Source organism: Octodon degus, unplaced genomic scaffold, assembly GCF_000260255.1.
Source record: "Octodon degus isolate 3935 unplaced genomic scaffold, OctDeg1.0 scaffold00063, whole genome shotgun sequence".
Classification (NCBI taxonomy): domain Eukaryota; kingdom Metazoa; phylum Chordata; class Mammalia; order Rodentia; family Octodontidae; genus Octodon; species Octodon degus.
In genome coordinates, this window is record NW_004524639.1 from 4,274,624 (window position 1) to 4,301,805 (window position 27,182).

General features: G+C 40.4%; 1 protein-coding gene across 2 annotated transcripts in view; it reads left to right on the plus strand.

The window, feature by feature from the left end:
• Positions 1–26,360, plus strand: part of Frmd7 (FERM domain containing 7) — a 52,217-nt gene extending 25,857 nt beyond the window's left edge. The window contains exons 2-12 of one of the 2 annotated variants that reach the window (XM_004634491.2): positions 2,750–2,854; positions 3,602–3,644; positions 7,564–7,642; positions 9,962–10,059; positions 18,091–18,205; positions 18,394–18,541; positions 19,762–19,857; positions 21,633–21,796; positions 23,433–23,501; positions 23,608–23,683; positions 25,144–26,360. In XM_004634491.2, the coding sequence (XP_004634548.1) occupies positions 2,750–2,854; positions 3,602–3,644; positions 7,564–7,642; positions 9,962–10,059; positions 18,091–18,205; positions 18,394–18,541; positions 19,762–19,857; positions 21,633–21,796; positions 23,433–23,501; positions 23,608–23,683; positions 25,144–26,229 (2,079 nt within the window). In that variant the 3' untranslated portion in view covers positions 26,230–26,360. The remainder of the gene's footprint in view (positions 1–2,749; positions 2,855–3,601; positions 3,645–7,563; positions 7,643–9,961; positions 10,060–18,090; positions 18,206–18,393; positions 18,542–19,761; positions 19,858–21,632; positions 21,797–23,432; positions 23,502–23,607; positions 23,684–25,143) is intronic. The other variant, XM_004634492.2, reaches the window with a different exon arrangement.
• Positions 26,361–27,182: the final 822 nt, after the last annotated feature.

Genomic DNA, 27,182 nt, shown 5'->3' on the forward strand with positions numbered 1-27,182 from the left:
CTGCATGTCAATTACCTTGTTTATCCCCCAGAGCAGCCAAGATGGAGTTTGATCAGAATGTTGAAACATGCTATGTTAAACAGGAGCAAGCAACTGTACAGAGAATTAGAAGTCCAGAAAAAATAGCTAAGTTGTATGTAAGGAGATATCACGAGAAAGATAATCATAACATAGAAACTGAAACATTGGATCATAACGGGAGAAAAAATTAAAAGCTACATGTTGAAACAGAACCAAGACCATACCTATTATGCAATTCATTCCACAAGGCTGGCCAATTTCAAGGTAGGGAGGATGGAAAGGAAATAAGTCTGGTCTGGGGGTGGGGGTGGAGACCGTGAGCCTTCTGGGCACCTGACCTCCAAGTGCAAAAATTGTGAGGGCTTCTAGCACCATTTGGCAACATTTGTTTTACAGCAATGGAAGAATCAAGGGATGCTTTTTATAAACAGGCCACTGCATCTCATGGAAAAGAGCAAAAACAAATCTTTGACTTGAAACCCAAGAAGTCTGGCTATATATTTATTCTTCATGACTACAGAAACATTTTAAGTACACAAACACATGGATGGTGGCAGCATCAATGAGGAGGTTTAACTGCCCTGATGGAAAATAAGAATAAAAATGAAGAAGGGGGGGAAGGAAAACATGGAGCTTCTTGAATTAATTGCAAAGAAATTGTTGCCTATGATGGAATCTTGTCCTTGTGACTGAAATGTTTCTTTGGTGTTAAAAAGTAATGCCATCATCTCTCTCTTTAGAAAAAATTTTTCATAATAAAAATCTCATGCATCTCCTTGTCTTGAGGACTTAAAAATAGGAGCGATTTCATCTGTCTGGTATGGTCTGTGTCAGCACTTGCCCTGGGCAAGGTTGCCACATAGGCAGAAATCATGCCCCCCTCCCCTGACTAGGCACCCCTCCATCAACCCCCTCACCTGTCCTTGGCACTCCTGCCCCAGTGCTGACTCCCTTTTCCTGGACCTTAGCTCCAGTGTGATCTCCCACGTTAAATCAAAGCCCTTTCTCCTCTCTCCAGGTGCTCAGGGTGGGATGGGTTTCACCCTTTGCGGCCTATTTGCATTTAAAAATAGGACCCTGGTTAAACCCACATGAATTTGAGCTGGAGGAGCTCTGGGCACTGTAACTCAGCGCAGGGAAGTCCAAGAGGAGAGGGATGTATTTTTGGTCTGTGGGGGAAGGGAGTGAGGTAGCCTTCTTCCTGGAAGCTATTAAATCCCAGATGTGGGCTCTGCTCAGTGTGGTACCGCTTTGGTGTGGGGGTGGGGAGCACGGATTCCCTGACCTTTCAAGGTTGTTGTTAATTCTATGGGTCGGTGACTTCCTGCTATGTTTTCCTGGTTCAGGCTTCCTTTGCATCACTCCGGGCACCTCGTGACTTGCCCTTAACTAGGGGTTTTCAGCGGTGTTTTTGTGCCTATGAACCAAGGCCTAATTTTCCCATCTACATCCTACCTACAACAGCAGGGGCAGCAGGCGGTGGCTGATGATTAGCCTGGCCATACTCAACACAGAGAGATGTTTAAGGAAACTCTTCGAAGTTCTTGTTCTCAGAGGAGCCTAAGAAAGACACTGCTTTGTGCTTATGGTGTGTGTGCTTGTGTGTGTGTGTGTGTGTGTGTGTGTGTGTGTGTGTGTGTTTAGGGGGATTTATGAAGAAAAATCATGATGTATGCCCTTAGAGAATGCTGGGTGCAGATTTAGTTGGCCAAGCTGCAAAAGGAAATACATTCAGAGTCTCATGTGTTTTTGGTTTTTTGTTTGTTTGTTTGTTTTTGTGGCCAGCTCAGCCCACCACGGGGGCAGGGCTGGTTTGGCATGTGGTGCTGGGGATCAAACCGTGGTCCCTGCACTCTTTGCCTAAGCTTGCCTAAGCCGGTGCTTTAGACCACTGAGCTATCTCACCAGACTCAGAGTCCCATGTTTAATTTGCACAATTTCATGTTGGATCAGCAAACATTCAAGAGTCCTGAAGATTGTCAGGTTCTGAATTAGCCCTGGTAAATAAGAATAAGAAATCATGGTCACTGTTATGGGGTAACTGAGTCTAAGGGGGCTGCCAGCCATTCAGAGGGTGAGAAGTGCATGTTTGTGGTAAGCCAGGGTACTGACAAGCAGGGGGCCTGCACAGGAGATGACAGGGAGCTGAGTGAGTAGCAGTTAGCAAAAGCAAAGGAAGGTGGGAAGGGCAGCTGTGCCAGGGATGACAGCAACATGGGTACAAAGCATGACGGGAATTGTCAAGTGTGGGGAACTACAAGCAAGCTGAGATCACCAGAGGAAAGTGGCAGGCAGAGGGCAGGGAATGAGGTTGAGGGACAGGCAGCCACCCCCACCAGCAAGAGAGTCAGAAAGCATTTTAGGCAGGGGAGTCAGGTTTGCATCTTTCTTAAAGGGGAAAACATTCAAATTGCCTGTGGGATGTATTGATTTGGGATGGCCATCGCTAGGGTACATTTGCGGGTCTGCTTGTGGTTAAGCACAAGGCCGTCTTTTTCCAGAAGAGTCCCTCATTCTAAGGCTTTTTGGGGATAATGCTAAAGCCATCTATAGATAGAAGTGTGGGTTTGTAACGCCCTTAGCATCCTTTAGAAGGACAATACTCTAAATAGTGCTTAGAGGAAATGGATCTTTAAGACTCTTGAGACTTTCACCGTTCTTTCTACACTCTACTTTCAATGCCAGATTACATATACAAACTGCGCTATAATCTTTTCATTTTGTTTAGCAAAAATCATCTGGAAAAGCACTGTTTAACCTGAGTTGCAGCCACCTCAACCTTGCTGAAAAGGAATATTTTGGATTAGAATTCTGCAGCCATTCTGGAAATCATGTAAGTCAGGCTTTTTATAGGGATGTATATGTCTAGAATTGCTTCTAAAGGCAGTCTGCATCTAGATATGTAGGGCTCAACCCCAGGTGAAAGATAAACACCATTTATGCCCTCGCAGAATTAGTGAATGTAATAATTTACCCCCATTTATTAAAAATCATCACGATTTGTCAAGCACATACTCTTATACCCCAGAACTCACTGTTTTGCCTCTGTGAGCAGCTGCCCACACTTTACCCATTTTGCCTTTCCAGAGACAGGACTTCAACTGCTAAAATTAAGACCCCTGATCTCACCAGTAGATGTGCAGAGAGATCTCCTTTCCTGATTTTCAGGGCCTGAACATCACTCCAGAGAGGCTCATTAGGTCTATTAAGATGGAATTTGGGAATGGCAGAACTCACATATAAGGACAAATGCCCTTGTTAATGTTTCTAGCAACTAATGAGCCTTGTATATGACACTTCCATCATCCTACTGAGGCAGGGAGCAGTGATTCAAATGGCAACAAGAAAGAAATTCTAGATCAGCAATGTTTACTGCCATTAGAAAAATACGAGGGGGCAGATTGAGTGTGGTGAAGGTATGTCATCTCTTAGATATTACTATATTTTTAACTATCTTTATGAATCTAAATAACCTCGCTATTTGTTTATTTCATGTTGACCTTTATCTGCTATTTAAAAATCAAAAACAAATTGTACTCAATGCCATGGTCTACCAAGCTTTTCATTAATGTTCTTTCAGGTTTGGTTGGAACTTCTGAAACCCATAACAAAGCAAGTAAAAAGTAAGTATGGAAAATCATTTAAAGAATATAGGTCTAGGTTGACACTTGAAAAATACGCATGTCAGCAAGCCTACCCAATTCCTCACCTTCATATGGGGGGGAGGGCATTGATACATTATTTCAGTGCTTTGCACATTCAGTACATTTAACAATTTAGAAAATGGTTTTAATATTGCTGGAGATGAAGGAGCTCAATGCTGCTGGATTCTTGAGTAGATGTGAAGAACGCTGGTAATTACAGTACTCTGTGGATTGGCTGTAGGAATACATCTCATGCTCTGCCACTGTGAATCTTCAAGCATTCTTAATGTCAGTCTGCAATGCTATCTGCCCTCTGCTTGGAGATTCTTTATCTTTAGCCTATTACAAGTATTGAAAATTTGTTTCAGTTCATATTGGAGTGCCTACTATATGTGAACTATTTCCCACTGTATTTCACAATCGATGGCAGTGGTTCTGACACTCCAGCATATATTAGGGAGTTACCCGGCATTCTTGTCTCCCTCATTCCTGGGTTGGGTACCATCAACCTGCACTTTAAGCCAATTCCAGAGGTATTTCTTTTTTTTTTCTTTAACTTTTTATTAATGCTTATATTGTCTTTATTATATAATTTAAAATTGGGTGTTGTGCTTCTTAAAAAATTGTTTCTTTCACTCTCCTGTAATTATTCTTATTGTGTTTTTGCCTTAATATTTCAGATCATATTCTTTATATTTCAATTTATGTTTGTTACATTCTTTATTTGGTAGGACAGTTTCAATAATTAACACATTGCATACATTCTTCTTAGTGGTTAATTGCTGTACAAGATTTGGATATGATATCCTATTTACAAACACTATTAGAACAAATCCCTCTATTCATTAAGAGAATGTAACTATATATCTATTATAACCATTTTGAACACACAGACACAAAATGGACATTCATCTGTATACCCTTTTTTGGTTAAGTTCCATTATTTCAATATTATAGGTGTGTTAACTCAGCAAAATGTTCTAAAAGAGTCCAGTAGCCCATAATAGTATTGGGTCTTCCACTTGACTAGCAATGTCAGAAATTGTTGACCTGAGTCCCCCACAGCTCAACATAACAGCATGGCTTTACTTCTTATACTTCATTTTTATACTTTTCTGCTGGATGGTTAAGACCAAGGTAAAGCGGGACCTATGCAACAAGAGCTGTAGCTTTTGGGTCTGATAAGGTCAGTGAAATCCCCTCAGGATTTATCCTGAGATCCTGTACCTCAGATTGTAGAACCTTTGTCAGTGTCAGCCATGTGGATGAGTCACGACCATTGCTTGGTCAATGTGCTCTCTGTGAAAGCCTGAGAGAATGTTTTCTCTCCATGTGACTCTCCTTAGGCATATTCTACATCATGGATCACTTTCCTCTTTGGCCCCATAATCTCCTTGATCAGAAAATTTGGGACACTACTGAGTTATGTGACATTACAGTGCAAGTTCTCATATGTCCTGAATTTTAATTCCACAGGTGTTTCTAAGACAGGAGGATTTTAATCAATGCTTTGAGAAACATTGTGTCTTTATTTCTTAATTCCTCTTCCCCAACCTCATCTCTACGTGTATGTTATCCTCATAGCTCTGTCTGTTCCCACTGAATGATGATCACCAGTCACGTAATTTCAATAACTTCTAAACTGATTCATCCTAATCCACCACCTACATTGCTCCCAGAGGGATCTCCTTGCAAAAATATGCTGACCACATTATTCTCCTGCCTAAAATGCTTCCCTAGTTTCCCTAGGACTCTTAGACTAATGTCCAGTCTTATTCACGGGACACCCAAAGCACTAGACTTTGACTACCCTCCCAGCTTTGCCCCTGCCACTACCCACTTGTATTCCTTCCTCTTCTGATTTTGACAGAATTAATCTCAGGTGTAGGCTTCACAGATAAAATAAAGAATGCCCAATTACATTGGAATTTTAGACAAACATAACAAAACTTCCGTAAGAATACATTGTATAATAATATTTCACTGAAATTCAAATTGAACTGCAGTCCTACATTTTGATTCACTAAATGTTGGAGCCCTGCTCAGGTGTCAACTCCTCTAGGAGAATTTTCTTTTTTTTTTTTTCAAAGTTTTATTGATAAACAGATAGCAATGAGACAGTTTCAGATCAAATCAGAAGTACAGTTTCAACAAATATTACACTGCATATGTTCTTCTTAGTGGTTAATTGCTGTACAAGAAGTGGACTTGTGATCCTATTTACAAACACCATTAAAACAAATCATTCTATTCATTAGGAGAATGCAACTATATATCTATCCTAACCACTTTGAATACACACATACAAAATGGACATTCATCGGTATACCCCAATTTTTTAAGTTCCATTGTTGAATATTATAGGTGTGTAAACTCAGCAAAATATTCTAAAAGAGTCCAGTAGCCCACAATAGCATTGGGTCTTCTGTTTAACTGGCAATGTCAGAAATTATTGACCTGAGTCCCCCACAGCTCAACTTAACAGCATGGCTTTATTTCTTATATTTCGTCTTCATACTTTTCTACTGGATGGTTAAGACCAAGGTAAAGCAGGACCTATGCAACAAGAGCTGTAGCTTTTGGGTCTGAGAAGGTCAGTGAAATCACCTCAGGATTTATCCTGAGATCCCGTACCTCAGATTGTAGAACCTTTGTCAGTGCAGCCATGTGGATGAGTCACGGCCATTGCTTGGCCAATGTGCTCACTGTGAAAGCCTGAGAGAGTGTCTTCTCCCCATGTGACTCTAGGAGAATTTTCTTGACCTTCTCCAATCTCTTTTTTCCTCCGTGCTTCCCAGTACTCAGGAGCATTTTGTGGCATAGTATATCCAAACACACAGTCTATCTGAATGTGTGTCTCTCCTGTCTGACTTGGGGCTCTGACATGTCTTTTTTGCCCCCAGTATCTGCCTAGTACAATTTGGCATATAAGAAGCAATCAACAAATATTTATTGAATGAATGGGAGCACTACAAGTATGTGGTTAATTTTGATGTAAAAAAAAATGTTTTTTGCATTCTTGGGGCTAGAACCCCAGGCCTTTTGCATGCTAGGCAAGCACTGTTCCACTGAGCTACATTCCACCTCCCAGTTTCTTATTTTCTAATCCAAGTAGATGTGAAAGTGTGTAGATGAAATTTTTTAATATATTATTTTAAGACAGCGACATTGGTCCACGCTGCTTCTGGTTCTGTTTATGAGATTCTGAAACCAGGGGATATTCATTCACCCCAGCTACAACTGGGAAACTGGGCACTGCTCTCAGGCAGCAATGCAGAGCCCCAAGAAGCAAGAGGATTATCTTGTGGAATGGGACACTTCTTAAAAGAGTACACAGTTGGCTACAAAAGGGTACATTTTTTTAAAACTTTTTATTCATATATTTTATGATACATAATGATGACAGTCATCTGGTACATACTCATGTCACATCTTGTTAGTATTTACCTTCCCTGTGACCCTTCCCCAGATCCCTTCTCATCTCCAGAGCCTACCTCCCTGTTTCTTACCATCTTGCTTTTATTTTGCTCTTGAGAAAGGATTTCTATTTGGGGTTCCCTTGGATTGGAAGAACCATCTGATATTTAACCTTCTGGGACTTACTTATTTTATTTAGCATTGTTGTCCCAAAACAAAAAGTCGCATCCTTACAAAAAGAAACAAAAGAAGGAAAATGGTTGGGAGAACTTTTCTTGGTTGCTGTTCACAGAGAGATGCAATCCTGCCACGCGTAACAAATGGAAATGTGAAATGAAAGTCTGTCAGAAGGTGTAATGGAGAGGGGAGGGAAGTGGAGAAGTATGTGTCTGCGTGTGTCTCTGTGTGGGCATGTGTGTAAAGACCTGTAACTGTTGTGATTCACATGTAAATAAAACTTATGGAGATATTGTGTTTTAAGATCCTAAGGAAGTTGTTTTCAAATTTATGGTGAAATTTTTCCCAGTGGACCCTGGGCATCTTCGGGAAGAACTTACAAGGTATAGTACCTACCTGTACGTCTGCTGCATGATATTATCTGAGAACCATCATTCTGTATTTGTCAGGGCAGGGCCTTCTGGCCATCTCTTGCAAGGCTTGGCTTTTAGTCACCTACGAGACAGTGTGGAACTAGTGAAGGAAGGCCTGCCTGACCACTAAGGTGTTTTTCTTCCAAAAGTTTCGAATTGCAAGAAGTGTGGCACTATTCTAGAAGGGGTAGAAGACCTGGGTGACCCTGTAATGGACATGCCATTAACTACAGCACCAACAAGCATGCATGTTGTGTATCTATCAGTATAGCTGTGTTGCCATCTGATTGTCATAGACATTGAAAAGGGAGTGTGGCGGGGATATGTCAGACATAGAAAGTGAAGCATTCAGAAATGAAGACAATATATACTTAGGAATACACCCTTCCAAATCACAATGTGAAACTACTTCTCCGAAAATATGTTGCCAGTATAACACTCCCTAAAGCCTTGCTTTGCTTTCTCAACTTATACTCTTGCACACAGAATGGAACTAAGAGATACCCTAGTCCAATGCTCTTGGTTTACAAATGAACAATCATGTCCCTGGAGCTAAAGTGACTAGGCAAAGATCAAGGGATGATGACAGTTATTCTCCCTGATGTCCCCCCTCTTTCATGATTCACAGCCAGGGCATCCTCTCCCCTTGTTGACAGGGAGAACTTCCTACTGGGTCTTTGCAGTGTCTTTTTTCACAGCCCACTTTCACTCTCAGTTCTCTCCATGCTTCTGAGTTACAGGCCACGCTCCCAAATAATTTGATGTCTTGGTATCTATATCAGTTTGCATTTGCCAACCTATTTCAGCTGAGTTCTAAATCTGACCCATTTTGATGGAGAGAAACTTTCTCAAAAATTGAGCAAATCAATGTGATGATAAATGATTCATCATTCATCAGCTGTTCAGAGTGAGGACTTGGTATTTGTAGCCGGCAGCTGCCCTCTTCACAGCAAGGAGTATGTCAAATAATAAGAAATTTCCTTTCCCTCTTGCTAAGAGCAAAATAAATTTATGCTCCTGTTAGCAACTTGGCTGATTATTCTCACATACATCTGTATTTGAAAACAGTAGTGTTTAAAGTTAGGCTTCCTTTGAACCCCCCCCCCATTTGTCCATTTCAGAATACTTAATTCCACTTGAGTTTGTGGGGATGCCTTCCTGGAGGTTATACAAGAATTTCTGAGAGTAGTGTGGAAATATAATTTTTCTAATAGAATTATTTCTAATGTATTAGGAGAGCTCATGAGTTGAAGGGTTGTAGTGATTAATGCTTTTGTGAACTGAATTATCACCCACTAAGTTTTTTTTCTCTCAATTGCTATCTCTCACCTATAATTAATTTTTATCCACCATATTGCCTTCAATGCTTACTTGATTACTCAAATAAAATGTTGGAGCCAATTTGGGACCGTGGAAGAAAGCAGTCAGTAGTGGAGTCTTTGTTATACATACTTTTTTTTTCAAATTTGGTTTTCCATTGATAAGGTCTTATACGCGTAAGACAAATGCTGTTTGTTAGGCAGAACTCTAAATACCAACCTGCATTTTATGAGTCTCTCATGTGGCTTCAGTGGGAAAAGTATCAGTCTGGCTTAGTTCCATTCAGTAAGCCTTAATTACATACCTACTCTGTGTAAAGCACTGGGCTAAGCTCTGGTGATACGGAGATAGCAGTGCCGCCAAAGGGAATGACACCAACAGAAGCATGGCCTCAGGTCCGTGGTATCTGAAATACAAGCTTTTGCATAGCAGGCAGCTTGCTTGCAGCAGCAGACCTGAGTTCTAGCCAGTTTTACTATCTGTGGGTGATGGGGCATTGTCAAAATCACTGAACTCCTGTCAGCGTAATTGTAAAACCGGGTGATCTTCCTGCTCTGCCCATCTCCTGATTTGCCACAGTGAGTGCTTGGCAAGCGCTTAGGAAACAGTACAGTATTGGCCCCCCAAGTGCACTCATTCTTGCTGGATCTCCTTTCCTCTCTATCTCAGGATGTGGCTTTGCTATGACATGGCAGAGACCATGACTGATCGATTGGCCAACTCCCTCAAGTTGGCGGGAGGACTTGGCCAGGGTGATTCCTAATGACTATGAAACGTGCCAAAATGCTGGATGAGCCAGAGTTGTGGTGTGGGGCTGGCTTAGGGCTGAATCAAAGCCTATGTGTTCATCACTGAAAGGCATGGGACGGAGGTGCCCTTCCTCTCATGTGTCTTGGATCTGGGAGAAGGGGAGTACTTCTTTCTTCTTCCCATTTGTTTGTTATGAAGTTTTCCCAAACTTCTTTGCAGGTATCTTTTTACGCTTCAGATAAAGAAAGATTTGGCGGTAGGAAGGCTTCCATGCAGTGACAACTGTACAGCACTGATGGTGTCACACATCCTCCAATGTAAGTAACAAATGTCCACTTTGGGACCCCCTCAACCAGGTGGAGAAACCAGCAAATGTTCTGAGCAGCCCCTTCCTGACAGGCACTGTGTCAGCGTGACAGGAGAGAAATATGAGAAAGGGGCTGCTCCACGGCAGCCACTGGCAATTGGATTTGAAGGGTCCCTACTACCCTGTCATGCAGCAAGTCCCCTTACTCCTCTGAGCCTGTGTTTTGTGCCTTTTAAGATAGTATCTTCTCACAAGGTGCTTCTGGGGGTTTAAAGCAAATGCTGACTTTTCTTCTACCTCTGTTCAACCTTTCCCTCCCACTGCCCCTGGGCTTGCTGGCCAGGAGATGGTTTGGAAAAATCTAGGCATGGAGTTTGCCAGGCAGGCTCTGACTTCCTCTGCTTGCCCCAGGATACATGGCCGGTACGTGCTGTTTACCGCACAGTGTCATGTTCAATATGATTTCTGTGTTGTTCTTTATCGTGATGCCAGAGAACAAAGCAGAGTAGAGCAGGTGCAGAGAGGCTAAAAGGGAAAACGGCCCCAGGCATCTATTAGTGTTCCCCATGTACTGGCAGCCAAGCAGTTGAACTAGCCTGAATCAGGAAGGCAGGCTGAAGCAGGCTTGGAGGTCAGTGAGGGCCTGCTTAAGAGGGGGTGACACTGGGCAGGCCAAGCTGTTCTTGCGGCCCTTAAGGGTAGGGGCTAGGCAGCTAGAGATAGCATCTCTTCTAAGACCAGCTGGGCTTTCTCTGGCTTTTAGAGAGGCCTCCCAAGTATACACTGTTCCTTACTAATCTTGCAGGATCATAACTTTAGTTTTTGTTTGTTTCATAAATTCACTCTTGACCTCTGACCCTTACCTTTCTGCAAGTCCATAAATGGTAGATTTCTGATTTCATGGGAAGCACTAGAATGTAGCACATGGAGGGGCCCTGTGTTGATTCAGTGACTCTTGGCTGGGACAAGTAAAGCGAGTCCTGGGATCTCAGAAAGGCAATGGGCAGTAAGAATAATAGTACTTAGGGAAGGCTGAAAGAGAATGTGTCTTTTGTGCTGGGCTTTAAAGGGACATATTGGAAGTCAATGGATATTGAGAAGCAGGGAGAGCAGCATAAAAGAAATAGTTTGACAGGAAACAATATACATAGATACATAGATACATGCATGCATACATAATACAATATATCTACTTAACAGATGTCATGGAAAATGAAGCATAATTTTGAAGGGTTGTGAATGCCAAGAATACTGACCATGTGTCCACTAATGTATGTAGCACTGAGGTATGAGACACAGGGTAGAGCAGATTGAGAAAATGCTTCTAGAAAACATCCTTCTCCACTAGCTGGCTCTTAAGGCAATGGTCATGGGGTGGTGTCTCTTTGGAGGCCTCTTTTGGTAGAGCCCAGTTTCATTCTTAACAGTTATATGTATGGATTTGGGCATTCCCTAGTGGCCATTTCAGGCATAGTACAGAGTACTTCAGCTTTCCTGGAGGTTATTTTATCAATACAAGGAATTTTGGGAGGTGGGGGTGCTGAAGTTCCAGGGTTAGCTTTTCTGCACCATCCCAGTCACATCACTGGACTGTAAGATATTGCACAGAACACAGTCACATTGCTCATGTATCTTGTCCTTTACTCATTTACCTAGCATTTGTTCAACAACACATATATTTAGCCTAGGCATTCAGGAACTCCACAGTCTGACCTCATCTACTGAGATCTCTTCTACACACCTTTCTCCTGCAGCCAAACACTCCCTCTTAGAAACAATTGGTACATTTCAAATAAAGCCTCCATTTGCAAGATACCATTATAGGCAGAAGAGATACTATTATACTATTGTACTGTGCACCAGATACTGCTACAGGCATTGAGAACACAGCAGTGAACCAAGACAGAATTCCTTATCCTCCTGGAACTCACATTTTGGCAGTGAAGGCAAATTAGACAGAGACCCAAATAATAAAGAAAATGATTTGATGCATGTCAGAAGGAGTTAAAAGCAGTACAGAAAAATAAAGCACGGTAGGAAGATGGGAAATCTTGGGGTGGGTACTGAATATTTCAATACAGTGGTAAGGGTTGGCTTACTGCAAAGATCACAGTTGAACAAAGACTTAAAGGAGGACAGAGAGCAAGCCTGGCAGCAAATTCTGGAGGAAAAGAGTTCTAGGTAGAGAAAATATCTGCAGCAGAAGTTCTAAAGTGATAGCATGCCTGGCTGAGACGTGCTGAGTGACAGCGGGAGACAGGAATCATAGCCTAAAAAATATATTATAGGCCTAGGATATGACCCACAATTAGATGAAAAGCCACTGAAGTAGTTTAAACAGAGGAGTGATCTGATTTTTCTGTGTGTGTATTACTGAGGACTAAGTCTAGGGAGGCCTGAACTATACCCCCACAGTTTTTAAAATTTTATTTTGAGACAGCATCATCAAGTTGCCCAGGCTGGCATTGAATTTGTGAATCTCCTGCCCCAGCCTCCCAAGTACCCGGGATTAAAGGTACCACCTCATCTGACTTGAATTAGGTTTCAGCAGGGTCATGTTGGCTGTTATGGTGAAAACAGCCAACCTTAGGAAGGAATGGTGGAAGGGGGGTAAAGCAAAGAAAAAAGAAATCACAGAAGAGACACACGATATAGTCATTTAGACCTGCATGCTCAGAGTGCAAGTGCTGATAACATTTGTCTGGTGATATTTGATCAGTTTTATGTTTTAGTCCTCTTTCTTGTTTGTCAGTCTTGGATAGAGAGAAAAACAATTATAGTCTTATGTATTATTGTGTTTTCCTAAGAGTCAACATGGGGTCTTTTGTTCAACTACCAGAAAGATTGATGTGTGTGAAGGACATCTTTCAAAATAGCCCTATGAAAGTATAATTCAAATACCATTAAATGCACCCATTTATTTTTAATTTTTATTATTTTTTTAGGAATTCAGCAATGGTTGCTATATTGCATGATATTATTTTCAAATTAGTTGTTTAGGTTACCAGATACAAGTATACAAAATTGGTTAAAAATCAAGACAAAACAAAGCCACAACAACAAAAAGTTATAAGAAATTAAAAAAAAATAAGAATAAAACAAAAGGGCCGGGGAGATAGCTCAGTTGAATAAATGGCTGCCTGGTATGCACAAGGTCCTGAGTTCAATCACCAGTACAATTATCCAAATTATCCTGAATATATACACAAATATATCTTTTTCCCTTCTTTTGTCCTTTTTTACATCCCAGTTTTTCCTTCCCATTGAACAAATTCTTGCTCTTTCACAGTATCTATTGTACCTTTCAGATTTTATTTACTCTTTCAGGTTCTCACACTACTGAGACAATATGATATTTGCACGTGTGGGTCTGATTTATTTCACTTACCAATACAGTATCTAGTTCCATCCATTTATCTACAAAAGCCTTGAATTTATCTTTTTTTATAGCTGAGTAATACTCCATTGTATAAAAATACCATATATTTTTTATTCATTCCTCAGTTGATGAGCATTTTAAAATGCACAACTCAATGACTTTTTATTCATTTACAGAGTTACAGAATCATAACCACAACCCAGTTTCAGAACGTTTCCATGATGTGGAGATCTCTTACTCAGGCCCATTTTCAGTCACTGTCTATTCCCCTGCTCAGCGGCATACAGGGACTAATTCACTTTCTCTTCCTATACATTTGCCATTTTTGGACCTTCCATGTGAATGGAATGATGAAATATGTTGGTTTTTATACTCAGTTTTGATTCAAAATTATGTTTCTGAAATTCACACATATTCCAATTCATTCTTTCTGTTGTGTTCTTTTCAGTTTATGGAGTTGTCACATTCTGTTCACCTATCCACCTGTTCATGAGCATTTGGATTGTTTCCAGTTTGACTACTATTAGAGCACATTTTGTGGATACAGGGAATCGAACTCAGGACCTTGCACTTGCCAGGCAGGCATTTGCATCACAGAGCTATCTCCCCAGGCCTAGTTTGACTATTACTAGTAGTTCTATTAATATTGGCATATGAATCTTTTTGTATGGATATATATTGTCACTTATTTTGATAAATTTCCTAGGAGTTTAGTAGATGGGTCTCAGTGGTAAATTTATGTAAAATGTTTTAATAAATTGCCATACCCTTTTCCATACTGTTACAGTAACAACAGAAATGTGAAGCTTCCACTTCTCCAAATCTTCACTAATACTTTATATTGTCTGTATTTTTTTGTTATGGCCACTCTCATGAGTATAAAAAGTATCTCAATGCAATTGTAATTTTGCTTAGAATGCTTATTGCTATTTTCTTTGGTAAAATGCCATTTAAATCTTTTGCACATTACAAAATGGATTTTCATATTACTGAAAATTTTAAAATTCATGAAAATTCTGATTTATGAGCTAGACAATTTCCAATCTCCCTCTCATTCTGTCTCTTTTCATTTTTCCAGTAATGTCTTTTGAAATGTAAATTTGAGAAATTTGGTAGAACTTAATTTTCTAAAATGTTTTTGTGGATCAGGTTTTTATTTTTTGTGTCACTACTTATCACATAATTTAAGATCACAATAACTTTCCTCAGAACTTTTCTTCTAAAATATTTATGGACCTGCCTCACAGATTTGGATCTGTGATTCACTTGGAGTTAACTATTTGTAAGCTTGTGTGGTATGGGGTATGAAGTAGGTATCTAACTTCCTACTTTGGCACATGGATGTCAACTTGTTCCCAAATTATATTTGTTGAACAAGCTATTATTTCCTCATTGACTTGTCTTGCCCCATCAGTCAAAAAACAAGTAGCTGTAAATGTAAAAGTATATGTCTGGATTCTCTATTGTGCCACATTGATTTTGCTGTCTATCCGCTCACCATTACTGAACTATTTTGATTGTTGTACCTTTGTAGTAAGTTTTGAAATAGGAAAGTGTACATCTTCCAATTTTATTTCTCCATTTCAAAATAGTTTTGATTATTCTACATGCTGAGCTTTTTCATTTAATTTTAAATTAATTTCTTTCTTTCTTTCTTTCTTTCTTTCTTTCTTTCTTTCTTTCTTTCTTTCTTTCTTCTTTCTTTCTTATTTCTTTCTTCCTTTTCACAGGGACTGTGCCACAACACAAAGGAATCAGTACACAGGAGGAAGCCTTCTGAGACTAAAACCCCTATTTAAAGTTTTGGTACTAGGGATTGAACTCAGGGTTTTCACATGGAGCTATATCTCCAGTCCATTTTATTTATTTGCAGGGGAGGGGGGTTGGGGGACAGAGTCTCACTAAAGCACTAACTTGCCCATTGAATATCTTACAAAAAATAAGTATGAATAGGATTTTGGTAAGGGTTATATTAAGTATACAGGTCAGTGAGGGAAAATACTGCAATCTTAGTAATATTGAAGCTTCTAGTCTATGAACCTAAAATATCCTTCCATTTTTGTGAATCTTTCAAACTTTTCAGTCAGCAACATTTTGTAGTTTTCAGTGAACAAGATTTGTACTTAGTTTGGTAAACATTTTCCTCAGTATGTCATCCTTTGCTGTTACTGTCAATGGAACTGATTTCCTAATTTCAGTTTTGATTTTTCTTTGCTAGTACCTTTTATATAGTGATCTATCTTAATCCTTGCTTAATTAGCTTATTCTGGTGGTTTTTATGGGTCCGTTTGGACACTTTCTACACGTAAGATCGTGGTGTCTCGAAATAAAGACAGTTTTATCTTTTCTGTTATAGGGAAAATTCTTTATGGATCTTCTTAGCTGACTGCTCTTACCACAGTGCTAGGTGAGATGACAAAACAGACATCTTTTGGCTTTAAGGGAAAGCAGTTAGTCTCTGATCATGTGGTATGAGCATGATTCTGGCTATTAGGTTTTACATTGGTAACCTCCTCCAGACTGAGAAAGTTTCCCTTAATTCCTTATTTATTGTTTCTAACCATGAATATGTGTTGGATTTTGTTCATTAACTTTTATGTATCAATTCAGGAGATAAAGTATGGTGAGATTTTTTTTTCTTTTATTCTATGCCATGGTCTATTGCATTCATTGCTTTTCATATGTTGAGCTAGCCTTGGAATCTTAGGACAAGTCCTATTCGACCATAGCATATAATCCTTTTTATAAGTTTCTGGATTTAGTTTATTAGTAAGTTTTAAAGGTTCTGCCTCTATATTTATCAGGGATAGTGATATGTACTTTTCTTATGATGTCCTTGTGTAGTTTGGTTAACAGGATAAGACTAACTTTGAAGAATGAATTGATAAATATTTCTTATTCTATTTTCTAGAAATATTTGTGAAGAATGTAAATGTATATCCTCTTTGAATATTTGACAGAATTAATTAGGGAAGTGATTTGGGTTTGATTGAGTCTTAGTTGGATTTGTGTGTTTATCAATGTTTATAAGCAAAAAGTCACTGATTTGGTTTTTGAAAATGTTTTCTATGAGGAGATTTTTATTATATTATGACTATAAAATACACACATTGCCTCACTTGTCTAAAACTCAGCATATTGGGGCCAGGGAGTTAGATCAGTAGAATAAGTGCTTGCCTGGCAAGTGTAAGGGCCTGAGTTCAATCCCTGGTTCTGCAAAAAAAAAAAAAAAAATTAAAATTAAAAAATAAAACTCAGCATATCTTCTGCCTAAAACACAAATGAAAATCCAAAACAGAAGGAAAAAAGCAAAACAACCAAGAACAACTTTGAAGCGCTCAAGCCCAACGCTCTGTGGTCTGTGCATTTTGTTCAACAGGAAAGCAGCCACGAAGACTCTCTTATTACACCTCATAACCTACTAACATTTGTGGGTTAAATTAGAATATCAATTTAGAACAAAATGTTTTTAACTTTGACTTCAGGGAAAGTCAATGACCAGAAAGTAACTAATATAAACCTGATAGACAGGGGAAAGCATGAAAATTATAAAGAGGACAAAATAATTCCAAGGCCAAAGCAGTTTAAGGCTATTACATTAGGGCAAGTAATCCTAAATATTTCAATTGCCTGTGTAGGCATACAGCTGTATGTTTATAACAATAACATACAGCTAGATGTTTACAATAACAAACTGGAGTCATCTAGAAAAGATTAAATTATTATCATGGACAAACTGCCAGCTATTTGGAAAGGCCAGAATGATTTCTAAAATGATTCATCCACTGGGAATTCCAGATAGCTGGGGATTTAAGAGATTCCCAATGTACAGCATGATGAATTGGTTGTGACTGGCTTACATTAGAGTTAGCATTTTTATTCTCCTTTCTTGATAATGTAGGATCAGGGTGGAGTGGGATAGGGGATGCATCACATTACTAGGGCTGTCAGAGAAACATACCAGAAACTAGGTGGCTTAAATGAGAGAAATTTATTTTGTACCATTCTGGAGACTGAAAATCGGACACCGAAGGGTTTGCATGTTTGATTCCTTCCGAGAATTTGCTCCTTGGCTTTCAGATGGCTGCTGCTGGCTGTGTCCTTTCTCTGTGTGCTCATGTCCCTAGTGCTCCTTCATGAGTCCAAGTTTCCTCTTCTCATATGGGTACCAGTGAGACTGGCCTGTGCCCATGGTGTTCACAATTGCAACTTAATCTCCTGTGTAAATCCCCTGTCTCCAAACAGTCTTTTCTGGTGGTATTGTGGATTCAGAATTTAACATACAGATTTGGAGCAGACAACATGCAACCTGTAACAGACAGGAGTGGAAGGTGGAGAGATCATGGAAAAGAATGTGAAAGGGGGAAAAAACTAACAAAATGTTCAACTGTGATCTTGGAGCCTTTAAATCCTGTACTGGATCTGTAACTTCATTATACTGAGACTTCATAACAACCCACTCACTGCTCCTGATTTGAAAAAGAGCCATTTGGTCTTCCCTTATAGAAAGACACTGTGTACATAAAGCATGGGGTGAGACATGTAGGGCTACACAGGATACAAAGAAAGGGCTGTCCGCGGGAGCTCAGAAGGTTTATCAGGTACCCTACTGCTTAAATTTTCAATGTTAATGTGGAAAATGTCTCTTTTTCCATACTGCAGCAGAACTGGGTGACTTTCATGAAGAAACAGTAAGGAAACATCTGGCACAAACCCGATACCTACCAAACCAAGACTCTTTAGAGAGCAAGATAGTGCACTTTTATCAGAAGCACATGTAAGTACTTATGGGACACCTGCTCTTCTGCTGGAGGACACTAAAGTCAGGGACAGGCTCTTAAAAGCAAGCCCTTAAGCCTGAAATTTTTCAGGCTCTGGAAAATGCAGATCTCTTCATGGAGCTCTCAGGGTGGAAGTGTCGTACTTGCTGCATTTATTAGGCTCATAAATTCTTTTCCCTTGTAGTGGCAGGAGCCCGGCTGAATCAGACATTCTGCTCCTGGATATTGCAAGGAAGCTGGATATGTATGGCATCAGGCCTCACCCTGCCAGCGATGGCGAGGGGATGCAGATTCACCTGGCTGTTGCTCACATGGGGGTGCTGGTGTTGCGGGTAACTTTTTCCTTTCAAGCCCTTCATCTTGCCAAGTGGAGGGAATCTTGACTCAACCTTGGGTGTCTGTTCCTGAGGGGATCACATGCTCAGTCTTAGCACCAGTTAGAAAGGGAAATAACAGTGGGGATGTTTAGGTAAGCCCTCTTCCCTCAGTGTGCTTTCCTTCCATGTGCAGCTGGGCACTGGTTGTCTTGCTTCTGAGAAACACACAGTTCAGGTTAGGCTTGTGTGGTTGGAAGACACAAAGAGGCTCTTTGAACCTTCTACAAGAGTGGATGTAGGCATCTAAACAGCCCATGTAATGACACTGTCCAAATCCTCCAGAGTCATGATGAGGGATCCAAAATGTGCTATATTCATATAGTCTTTTTTTTATTGATCTCACTTGAGATAGCATCTACTCACTCATCTTTTTTTAGTACATTTATTGTGGATCCATGCTGTGATAATCACTAGTGCGCTACAGAGGTAAACAAAAACGATCTTAGGGCCAGCCAAATAGTTCAGTGGATTAAAGCTCCTGCAAGCAAGCACAGGGGCCCGGGGTTCAATCCCTGGGCCTGCTGTGCTGGCACCCCCCCCCCGGGTGCATGGAGAAGGCAACTGAGACTGGGCATGGGGGCACATGCCTGTAATCCCAGCTCTTGGGAGGCTGTAAACAGGAGAATCACTATGAGCCGGATCTAGTGGTGGGACCCTGAACACCCTATAGACCCTTCCCTAAAATACAGAAGAAAAAAAAACCCCAGTGATCTTGACTTCATGGAACTTGAATTTTAATAAGGAGAAGACAGATGATTAATGAAGTAATAGCAAGCCAATGTTCCCACCACACAAGCTTAATTGATCCTTTGTGCTAGGAGTGTGAAGTACTCAGGTAGCACATGTCACAGGGGCTTAAAATTTTAGCTGGGATATAAGGCAGTGATGCAGGCCAAAGGGCTAAGTTTGGAAGATGAGGAAAGGTGTGCCAAAGGAAGGTCCAATGGACAAATGTCCTGAAAAGAGTCAACATGGCATTCCAAAGCAGCCTCCTGTCCCACCTGGAAGGCTTGGTCACAGGTTCTCCTTAGATGGACAGGAACAATCTGTATTTGAGAAGGGTTGCAGTCAAAGATGGTTCCCATTCATGAAGTATATCTTCTATCATCTTTGTGCTGGGTCACAAACCAACATGTGCTGACACATTCTGAAATCTACCCTGTGTTTCATTGTAGGGCAATACAAAAATTAACACTTTCAACTGGGCTAAAATTCGCAAGTTGAGCTTTAAGAGAAAGCATTTTCTCATCAAACTTCATGCCAACATATTGGTAAGCAGCCTTCTCCCCTTTTGTTTGCTTGAATTTTTTTTTTTTTTGTGATACCTGGGATTGAACTCAGGACCCTGTGCTTGCCAGGCAACTGCTTATTCTACTGAGCTATCTCACAGGCATGGAGTTTTTTATTTGTTTCTGCAAGTAGACTAAATATGAGTAGTGGAAATTGGCTCCTCCTGCTTCTACACAACTAGCTCAAGCTTTACTCCCACTTTCATTAAAGGTAAAACACTAAGAATTCTGATTTTTCCATTGAAAATTAATAAAGTCATAGGAAAATGGGTCAGGTGGAAATTATTTGTGGGAGATTGGTAAGTCAAGTGAGAGTGTCCAGATCTAGGACTATGGAAATAAACATTTGATATTCTTTAGCCCATTTTATAAAGTGTCTTCATTCACTCTCCATAAGGAAAATTATTGAACACTTACTATATGCCAAAGACAAGCAGAGTGTGGGTATACATGTAAACAAAAGGAGCTATTATTGGGCAAGCTTATATTATATAAGCTGAGACAAAGGTAATAGAAAGAATGTTCTTTTGTGACTATACAGAAAATAAAATGTGTCATCAACTACAGAAGATCAAGGGACCGGGGAGATGGCTCAATAGAATAAGTGCTTCCCTGGCAAGTGCAAGGGCCTGAGTTCAATCCCCAGTTCTAAAAAACTACAGAAGATCCAGTTTGGCTTGTACTCTTGGGCACTATATACATGTGTTCATTTGAGCAGTACAGGAGACCAGATCCAATGAGAAACTCACAGAGAAACCACTGGGGCCTACTTGCAGAAAACTGGAAAGGAAGGAGAGAAAGGGGATCAGTGTAGTGGGTTGGTGGGATTGAAAAAAGAAGGCTGTCATTGTACCACATACCCTTACACTGAGGTATATGATGAGTCAGGTGATAGGAAAAACCTTGTACTCTAACTCTGGAAGGCCAAGCTCCCCTAGGGCCAAATGCATGAAAAGAACAATACAAAGCACCACAATACTTAGAGGAAAAAGTGTTTCTAGGGGCCGGGGAGATAGCTCAGTGGAATAAGCACTTGCCTGGCAAGCAAAAGGACCTGAGTTCAATCCCTGGTTCCACAAAAAAAAAAGTGTCTCTAGCAGGTTCATTCAAAACACATGCACATGTAATCATCCCACAAATCCTTGCGTCTGTAAGGGTCCATTCTATTCTTTCCTGTTGGTCATTTAGAACTTGTCACCATGAATGGATGCCTTATGATGTTCATTTTAACATAATTTACAACTTAATAAAAATGACTAGGGGCCCAAGAGGTGGCACAATGAAATAAGCACTTCCCTGACAAGCGCAATAACCTGAGTTCAATCTCCTGTTCTGAAAAAAAAAAAAAAAAAAAAAAAAAAAAAAAAAAAAAGAAGAAGACTAAGAAGGGGAGGTGAGAAGAAACCATTTAAAGTGAAGGCAGTGTGTAAAACAAGCCTGGCATCTTAGAGAAGGCTCTCCTTGTGACTGGTGGCCCTCTTTGTTCCTCAGAAGGTGGCCAATCGGGCTGGGGAGATAGCTCAGTAGAATAAGCGTTTGCCTGGCAAGTACAGGGTCCTGAGTTCAATCCCCAGTACCACAAAAAAAAAAGAAGGTGGCCAATCATTTGATTTTAGTAGGTGTGAAACGCAAGGGAAACCAAATGGAGAATCAGAAGCTCAATGGGGCTCAGGACAGATAGTTTGGAAGGTACTAGAATTTGAAGGTCTTTGCTGTTTTCAAAGGATGATGTGCTTGATGGAAATTGGTTCATGCAGGTATTATGCAAGGACACTCTGGAGTTCACAATGGCCAGCCGAGATGCCTGCAAGGCTTTCTGGAAGACTTGTGTGGAGTACCATGCTTTCTTCAGGCTCTCTGAAGAACCCAAGTCAAAGCCCAAAACCCTACTTTGCAGCAAGGGTTCCAGCTTCCGCTATAGGTAATTGAATTCTGCTCAAAGAAAACCTATGTACACTACTTTTTTCCAATAATATGGAAGGTAAAAGAAAGAATTCAACTTGTGTAAATAATAAAAAGTTGTCTCAGTTACTCTTGTTGCTGGGACAAAATACCCGACACCCAAATTGAAGGAAGGAAAGGTTTATTTAGCTCACAGTTACTGGAGGTTGCAGTCCATACTCGGCTGGCTCCAAGGCAGAGTGGGACATAGCAGAGGGCAGCAGTGCATGGCACTGGCAAAGAGCAAGAGAGAACAAAGGGAAGAGTAGGGGCAACAACCACAACAAAGAAATCTGGCTTTTTAAAATTGCCTTCAGGCTATCCGCCCCAGGCTAGGGGAAGTACTCACACCCATAATCCCAGCAGCACTAAAACACATAATCACAGCCTTGATCATGAATTAATCTCAAACTCTAAGAAGTCTCTACCCCATGACTGCATGAGGCTTTGGGGGGACAACTAGACACAAACCATAACAAAAGTCCAGTTCAGAAAGTCCACTTATACCCTTTACATCTCACTCTCAATAGGCTGCATTAAATCAGTATTTCCTAACTAGCAGACAAGGAGAGGGGCTAACTATCTGCTTGATTGGATCAGAATCACAGCAAGGAGAGTGGGACGTACACAGTTCACAAATCCATGTTCAGTGAACCTATTGTTTCCTTACATATAACTTAATATTCAAACCATGAAAACTAAAGCTCAACAACATCCTTTTGGTGATTTTTAAGCAAAAGATAGCATGACAGAGCCCTGGAGGTTCACAGGATTAAAAAGATTGAGCAATATTATGCCAGAAGCTCCTCACTCTAGGTCACACCTTGGAATAATGGAAGTGAAGTTGAATTAAGATCTTGTTTTTACTTGAACACACCAGGCTAGGAATTCATTAGAAGAAGATTTCAAAACTCTTAGCTGAGATTAAAAAATTATAATCGAATGCTTCCACACTAGGGATTTTTCAAGTAGTGGAAGCCTGCCCTAGGAAGAATTGAGTTATTTTAAAAAACACATATTTTTAATGGAATCTTTCCAAAGTGTATTCTACAAATCCCTGCCTTCTTAAACAGATGATACTGAGCATATTTTGCCCTTTTCTTAATGACCTGAGTTATTATAAACATCACTTATTATCCTCTCCAGGCAGCTGTAGCGCGTCAGTGGCCTCAGGGCAGGGAGGCATGTCAGGCCCTGCAGTTCCGTGATAAACGGCCCAGACTTTTGGGGTTTTATTATTCTTGTTATTTCTTTTTTGATTCTTATGTTTCTCCTAGCAGTCAGCTGGATTTCCTTGCTAGTGTATGCCTGACTTGAGCAATCCCCTTCTACCATTTCTGTAGCTGATTTTTTTTTTCTGGCATGGAAGTGGCATATAAAATGTTAGTTGGCTTTTAAAACTTTTAAAAAGATTTAGGTTCCATGTAATGGAGGTTGCTCTATTTATGCCTGGTTGTTGGATAACTTAGTATTGCCACCACTGTGACAGGTAAACATTCACATTGTATGTAATTTGCCCAGATGCTTTTGTTTGTAACCATAAGTGAAGCTTTCAAGTTTTAGTCGCCTATTGGCTCATGGCTGCAATTAATGATTCTTCTCTCATCTTGTGACAGTGGGAGAACCCAAAGGCAACTTTTGGAATATGGCAAAAAGGGGAGGTTGAAGAGCTTGCCATTTGAAAGGTATATGGTTTGTCTTTACCTCCTGCTGGTTTTAAACTCAGAGATTTGTGTGCATCCTTGTAGTCCCATGATGGACATTTCAATGACTTCTCTCTGGGGATTGCAGGAAACATTACCCATCTCAGTACAACGAACGACAGTGCCGGTCTTCACCAGACATACTCTCTGACGTATCAAAACAAGTAAGTTTTCTGAAAATTCCTACTTCTTTAGCTAAATGTAATTCATCTAGATTTCAGCTGCTTCCAAAAATTGTTTCTGCCAGTCTTCTAATGTAAGAGGTACTGTGTCCTGGTAGGCTCGCCTCCTCTGGAACTGTACTGGCTCAATCTTTGCTGCCAGTGGAAGGCTGCTCAGTGAGCTACCACTGATGTGTTTTACACAGGAGAAGGATCTGGCACAGTTTCAAACTGAAATCTGTATTGTTACCATCTAATAATATGCAGATCCAAATATATTCCTATGGCTTTGTATTTTGAAAACTAGAACTCTGCTTTTTCTGTTTAACTGACAGATCTTAAGGCTTAGAGGACAGTATAGTGTCTTGCGTCAGGTTTTAGAGTATTTTGCTGCTTATTTGCATAGAGGAATGAGAATATTGTGAGATGATGGCTTCATTTGAGTTTTACAGTTGCAACCTTGTTACTCATTTTTCTTCAGAACATCTCTATAAAAATTAATTGTGGGTCTCAGAAACTCTTGTGTCATTCTGAAATTGTTTTACTTTTTTCTTCTTTTTAAAAGAAAAAAGAAACCTTTCGGCCTTCATTCATGTCACTGATAATTTTTATTCAAAAAGCACTGAAGTTATGATGGCTCAAATTACCATCTAGCATAGAAACTGCCTGTGCCATTCATCGCTCTCCTCCTACCCTTTGCAGAAAATTGGGAGGGGGCTTGAGCAAGGGGGCTGATGCCTGACATCACCCAACAAGTCACAGGCAGAACCAGGACCTGGAAGGTTCGTTGATATAGCTAATGAATCAAGCTGTTTAAAGTGCATGCTTTCCTGCTCACATTTTTTAAAAAAATTTTTTATTTATTTGTGTGTGTGTGTGTGTGTGTGTGTGTGTGTGTGTGTGGCCAGCTCAGCCCACCAGGGGGCGGGGCTGGCTGGCATGTGGTGCTGGGGGATTGAACCACGGTCCCTGTGCTTTGCTAAGCTTGTTCTAAGTAGGTGCTTTAGACCACTGAGCCATCTCACCAGCCCTCCTGCTCACATTTTAAGCAGATAACATGGTGGCTAGAAGTGTGATATCACTGAAAAAGAAGAGTGTCAATGTACTTTGTAAGAAAGATTTTCATGTTTTTAATTGAGTTTTCTGTAACTTGTTCATGTAGTCCACTTGATTTTTTACTTTGTATATTTTATTAGTACAGGTTTGCAGTACACAATGATTACATTCCTCAAGGGGGTTCATGCACGTACCTAACACATTTTCATTCTTTTTAACCTATGACTTGGAATATGGCACTAAAAGTTATTACCCTTTACGTATATATTTAGCAATTAGGAATAGAACACAGACTGAAATGACTTTGTGACAACAAACTTTCAAAATTCAAGGCTAAGATAGAACCCTATCCCAACCTCTACCAAATAGCTTTCTCATTCTTTCATCAATGTGTCTTTTCTTTCGAGGTGGAAGATTTGAGACTAGCACATGGCAGTGGGTACTACCGAAATGTGAATGGAGCGCATGCCTCTGAGCCTGTGCTGGACAGCAAGAGGAGGAATTCTGCAGTAGAAGTGACATTTGCAGTTGAGCTGGAGCATTCTAAACCAGAAGCAGATCGAATACTGTTACATCAGTCCCAAAGCAGTTCCTCATTCCCTTTTATTTATTCAGATTCTGTTTTTAACACTGACCCTGATCCAGACCCCAGAGACTTCTTTGAGGAGAGGAGTCCTCTCAGCTCCTTCCAAACAAGCTCTAAGTTTGCTAACAATCACTTAAGCACATCTTCTGGCCTCACAAGCAAAATGAGGCCAGCGAGGCAGCTAACTTACACAGATGTGCCCTATATTCCTTGTGCTAGTCAGCAGGTTGACATTATGCCTCCCCAAGTCTTCTTTTATGTGGACAAGCCACCCCAAGTAACCAGACGGTCTCCACTGATGGCAGAGGAAAAAGTAAGACTAGACAACTATATAGAACCCGCTGCAATAAAGCCAGCCAAACGAAGCCCACGGAATATCAGAATGAGGAGCTTTCAGCAAGACCTTCAGGAACTCCAAGAAGCTATGCCGAGGACTAGCGGTAGGAGCAGTGTCAATGTAGGACTCGAAGAAGACCCAAATTTAGAAGATGTGTTTGCATATAATATTCAAGAGCAAACCCCAAAACGGTCTCAGAGCCAATCAGACATGAAAGCCATTCATTTTCCTTTTGGGTCAGAATTCAGGCCTTTAGGGCCTTGTCCTGCTCTGAGTTGTAAAGCAGACCTGCTCTCATGTATGTTTGCAGAGCAGGAGTTCCCAGCAGTTCTAATGGATCAGACTGCAGCAGAAAGGTATGTAGCTAGTGAATCCAGTGATTCTGAGTCAGAGGTTCTTAAACCAGACTACTACTCTTTGTATGGCAAAGGAAAAAAGTCCCCCATGGCCAGAATCCGCTTGTCCTCTGGTAGTCTGCAGCTAGATGAAGAAGATGAGGACGTTTCTTTCAGCACACCACCTACCGAAGACAGGACTTTGCTAAAACCATGTAACTACTTCTTAACCTAAAAGTGTGAACTCTATGAGCACTTCCAAGCCAGTTCCATGTTACCATCTTAGGTTTTTTAAAAAAGCAATTTCTTTATAAATCATTTTCTATGTCACTATTCATTGGTGTTAAGGAAATCTTCCAATTTTGGGAACTTGGCTTATGAAAGATACAGCTGACATTGTCTCCCGGCTTCACTCTTCTATTCCCTCTGTTCCCTGAGAACATGTCCTCTCATCTCCAGCAGTGTGGCACGGTGAAGTTTTTGTCATCTCCATAATATACTTCTTCACAGAAACAGTATAAATGAAGGGCAGATTCTTCAGTACCGAAGAATGGTAACAGGATGGGTTGGCATAGTGAATTGTTTTGTGACAATATCTGAGATTTGGTAGACTGTGACTGTTTTGGTCATTTTATATTTAAACAGCATATATATATATCGCAGCATGGTCCTTCTACAATGTCAGGGACAAGATGATAGCATAGAACCTCTCAACACAACACATATTTAGAACTAATATTGTGCACTTGGCAGAATTCTAAGCCCATGAAATTCATGAAGCAGATCAATTCTAAAGCCAGGTATATGCCTGGTGAGGATATTACGATGTTTGATTTATAACTCCTCCATTCTTAACATCTATGTAGTGAAAGGGAAAAGTTAACAGATCCATTTGCTGATTGAATCTCTCCTGCCAGGATTTATTTTTGTCGTATCTTGTTGCATGCTTGTAGGCAAGGAAATGAGATGCTATTTTAATAAAGAGTGATGGTAAATCCATTCCATTAAAAACAAACATGGTCTTCTTTGTGTTTGAATCGGTTTCAGAAGTGAATGGGTCTGGATTGTTAGTAGGGCCAGGACAGCTAAAGAACAGGGAAGAGGGGGGAAAGAAGTGAAAATGTATGTCCAGGCATGGAGAACTGGAACTGAGGGTAGTGAAAACACACCTACAATATTTAAATGACA